The sequence below is a fragment of the Henckelia pumila genome, chromosome 4 (genome assembly GCF_033568475.1).
Source record: "Henckelia pumila isolate YLH828 chromosome 4, ASM3356847v2, whole genome shotgun sequence".
Lineage (NCBI taxonomy): Eukaryota > Viridiplantae > Streptophyta > Magnoliopsida > Lamiales > Gesneriaceae > Henckelia > Henckelia pumila.
Genome location: NC_133123.1, coordinates 160552427 through 160556964, shown reverse-complemented (window position 1 = coordinate 160556964; position 4538 = coordinate 160552427). Strand labels below are relative to the sequence as shown.

Here is a 4538-nt window from a genome sequence, read left to right as displayed (position 1 = left end):
AATTATATTTTTCTCCTTCTGCAATTCAAAAATTCAAAATCTTAACTGAAGGGCTATCAAAATATTTTCAAAAACAACATAGAGGAGAAATATAGACACAAAATGTGATTAACAGATAAATATATACAAGTACGTAAATTCAAAAAAATAAGACAGTGTATTATACACGAAAAAAATGACAAACGAATGATCAAAAGCTTACCAGCTCAGCCTCCAAGCCATTGTAACCTTTTCGAGACAGTCTATGGTGATATTTACAATGCTTGGTCCTGTCCTTTTGCTTTTCATGAGTAATCTATATCATAATTTACTTTCGTTAAGTACGGAAATTAGTAATTCTTAAAATAAACATGGAAATTCTTAAAGTACCTCCCATGATGGATCTAGTCTTGCATCCACAAATGCCTTCCATTCAGCTACTGGTAGCTGATATTGACTTGGTGGAGAAATCAACGTTTCAGGATTATCGCTGTTGGGCCAGACATATCTACTAGTCAATTTATTTTTGAAATCTCTCCATTTTTGAGCTGCTAAACTCATCACAGCTGACTGGCTTTGTGGCGCTACTTCAAAGACATTCTGAAACAAAATATATTAGTTGAATGATTGAATCGAATGGATTCAATCCCATAAAGAAAATTTATGTGTATAGACAAGAAAACAGTCAATCTAAAGAGTAATACAACAATGAACCAATTAATGTTCATATTTATTATGTTTGGAAGATAAACTTACCGATATCTCTTCCAAAACCTTCTGTTTTATGTTTTCTGGAACATCAGGCCACGACTTTATATTGATTGGCACCATGGATCTAGCAATGGAGCCAATGTATGATTGAAGTGCCCTCTCATTTGTGTTGTATGTTGGCCGCCCCAAGTCAGCATAGTCAATCTTTGCTTTTTTTCCCCATCTTGCAGCTGCAGTTTGCTTAGCCATCATTGTACGACCTCGCTTGTTCTTTTGCACATCTACATGTTCTTCTCCATTAGTAAGTTCATGTGGCTCTGCATCTCCATGAGTCTTACCAACACTTAATCCATGCATCTACTCAACTGCAGCTTTATTTTTCTGCCTTCTCTTACTCATTATATGTGCTGTCCACTGCATAAGAATATTCAAACCACTATTAACATATAATGATAACATAAATATAAATATAAACATGATAAATAATAACAAAAGACATAATAACATATACATAAACATAAGGAAGGAACAGGAGAGTTCATAACATAAACATTAATAATAACAATAATAAAACTAATAAAAGTTCATAACATAAATTTTGAAGTACAAGGAGTGTCTTCACTCATACATAACAAAAAATGATATAAAAGTGCAAAACATCATTTTTTTCTGTTCGATTCCCAGACACCCTCATGTTCTGTTCTAAAGTATGTTCCATGTACGGGAATCTCATGAGTAACAACATTGTCAATTGGTCGACTCTCGGGACTATTAGTCGAACAATCATCCTCCCCCTCATGACACCTATTTGGCACTGGGAGCACAATAGACCATCCTTTTCTTGCTGGGTTATCAATATAAAAGACTTGATTGACTTGACTTGCAAGAACAAATTCATCATTCCTGTGCCCTCTTTTGTTCAAATTGACCAAGGTGAAGCCACATTCGTCGTTGTTTATTACTCCTTTGTCATTCGTAACCCAAGCGCACTTGAAAAGTAGAACTTGAAATTGATGATAGTCCAACTCCCATATTTCTTCAATCACTCCATAGAAAGACACATCAACCATCAAAGGATTTTTATCTTTGGCACTACTAACAAGCATGGTGTTTGCAACTAGAGAAACCCCACTGTTTTGGCAAACTCTCTCATCATCTCGCGCCTTTGTCTGATATAAATAGCTATTTACCACATAACTACTATACTTGATGCATTGGGAGCGTGGTCCATGAGCCAACCAAGTCAATGTCGACGTCGTTCCACCATTGCGGCTGTCTATTTCAGCAGCCACCTGAAATTTATTTAATTTGAAAGAGTGATTAAAATAGTAGATGCAACTTACCGCAAAATGCTTCAAAAAATATTTATTCATCCACCCAACCTTTGCACGAAACCAGTCAATGAACCTCTTATTGTGGGCATCTTGTATCCATCTTTCATCTTTCTCTTTTTTCGGAAATATCGATTTTAGAAAGGTCTTGTGTTCACTGTGGAAATATTTTTCCATTAATTTTTAAAAGACAGCAGATATTGACAGATAAAAGAAGGGCAGAACTAAGTATTAATGCCATAACTTACATTATGTAGGGAAATACTTCTCCAGTATTTTCCAGCACAGTAAAATGTGCTTGTAGCATATCACTTTATCGCACTGTCTTTGGTGTGTTACATGCTAAGAAGCCAGGAACGTTTGAATTGGGGTCTCGGATTGATTGAGGGATCCCAACAGGATCAACTCCATTGAGGTATTCAGAACAAAACTCAATTGCTTCTTCTACTGAATATCTCTGAACAATGCAACCTTCAGGATGTTTTCGACTGTCTACATAACTCTTAAACACTTTCATGCATCTTTCGAATGGATACATCCACCGGAAGCAAAAAGGTCCACATAATCGGACTTCTTGAACAATATGGACTGTTAAGTGCACCATAACATCAAAGAAATAAGGGGGAAAATACTGCTCCAATAAGCAGAGCGTAACAACCAAGTTAGATTGCAGCTTATCTAACTTGGCTACATCTATAACCTTACTACAAATATATTTGAAGAAGAAGCATAATCTTATGATGGCGTATCTAACATGTTTTGGCAGCGCATCACGTATGAGTATTGGCAGGAAATGCTGCATTAGAACATGACAATCATGAGATTTCAAGCCAAACAACTTCAGCTCAGACATGAACACAAGATTCTTCATGTTCGATGAGTAACCTTCTGGAACTTTTATATCCATTAACGACTGGCACACTTGTAACTTCTCTTTTTTTTGTGAATGAGCATGCACTAGGAGGAAGATATGTTTTTTTCTCACCACATTTAGGTCTCAATTCAGGCCTAACTCCCATTTGAAGCATGTCCAACCTAGTTGCCACATTGTCCTTAGTTTTTCCTTTAACATTCATCAAAGTATTAATGAGGGATTCAAAAACATTCTTCTCGATGTGCATCACATCGAGACAATGTCTAACATGCAGGTGTTTCCAATAAGGAAGATTGAAAAAAATTGACTTCTTCTTCCAACATTTTCTGAAATCTGTTGCTCCTAAATCCATTGAACTCCTTAGTTTGCCTCCGATAGGGATGAAACCGTGGTAAGAATCGTCTATGACAAAAAAATGACATTTTCCTCCCATTTTCCAAATGCTTTGCATAAGTATTTTCTCCGCATACTGGACATGCAAAATAACCATGTTTAGTACATCCACTAAGGTTACCATAGGCAGGAAAGTCATTGATGGTCCATAATAAAACTGCTTTAAGAGTGAAAAACTGTTTTCGATAAGCATCATAGACACCATCAACTCCTTCCCACAATCGTTGAAAATCTTCAACTAGCACATCAAGGTAGACATCTATATCGTTACCTGGCTGTTTAGGTCCAGAAATGAGCATAGTTAACATGATGAATTTCCTCTTCATGCACATGTTTGGAGGCAGATTATATGTGGCCAACATGACTGGCCAGCAGCTGTACCGACTACTAAGGTTTCTATGAGGATTAATGCCATCAGTTTCAAGTGCTAAGCGAAGATTTCTTGGCTCACTTTCAAAGTCGGGCCACATATGATCAACCAACCTCCAAGATGGTGAATCAGATGGATGACGTAACTGACCAGCAACTCTTGTGGTTTCTTTATGCCAAGTTAAATTTTTTGAGGTCTCTAAAGATTTATACATACGTTTGAATCTTGGTATGGGGGGAAAATACCACATCACCTTGGCAGGAACACCTTTCTTCTCAATGTTCTTCTTGGTTAGCTTCCAACCCGACAAGCCACATTTAGGGCAGCTTACACAGTCTTTATATTGTTTTCTATAAAGGATGCAATCATTGGAACAAGCATAGATCTTTTCATGACTCAAAGACAAACAACTCAATATCTTTTTTGCATCATACGTTGAGGATGACAGATTGTGATTATCTGGTAGCATATCCCCAAAATCTGTTAATAGATCTGAAAATAGAGCATCACTCATCTCATGCCTTGCTTTGGTATTGTACAGTTTCACTAGTGCACTCAACTTTGTGTAACGCTTACATCCATTGTACAATGGTTTATCTGCGTCCTCCAAAAACTTCACAAATTCTTCTGGATTTTCTGTGTAGTTCTCGTATGCTGCCTCACACATATTAGTTGTTTCAAAGTCTTTGTGATAATCATCAGTTGGATCCTGGTTGGTACTCCAATTTACTCTATCATTTTCGGCAGACTCGCCATGCCAAATCCAATTGACATAATTTTGACTAAAACCATGAAAAAAAAGATGCTCTCGAATCGACGTAACCGGTCCTTTTTTTAGATTTATACATTTGCAACAAGGACAATGAATTAAATTGGGATC

General features: G+C 36.7%; 1 protein-coding gene across 1 annotated transcript; it reads right to left on the bottom strand.

Annotated features, from left to right (window-relative positions):
• Positions 1–1047: 1047 nt before the first annotated feature.
• On the bottom strand, positions 1048–4325 carry LOC140862224 (uncharacterized). Its single transcript, XM_073265231.1, has 5 exons — positions 3410–4325; positions 2907–3084; positions 2073–2178; positions 1413–1982; positions 1048–1104 (listed from the first exon to the last, which is right to left on the bottom strand). Exons 1-5 carry the CDS (start codon positions 4323–4325, stop codon positions 1048–1050), a joined length of 1827 nt encoding a protein of 608 aa, XP_073121332.1.
• Between the last annotated feature and the right edge of the window lie 213 nt (positions 4326–4538).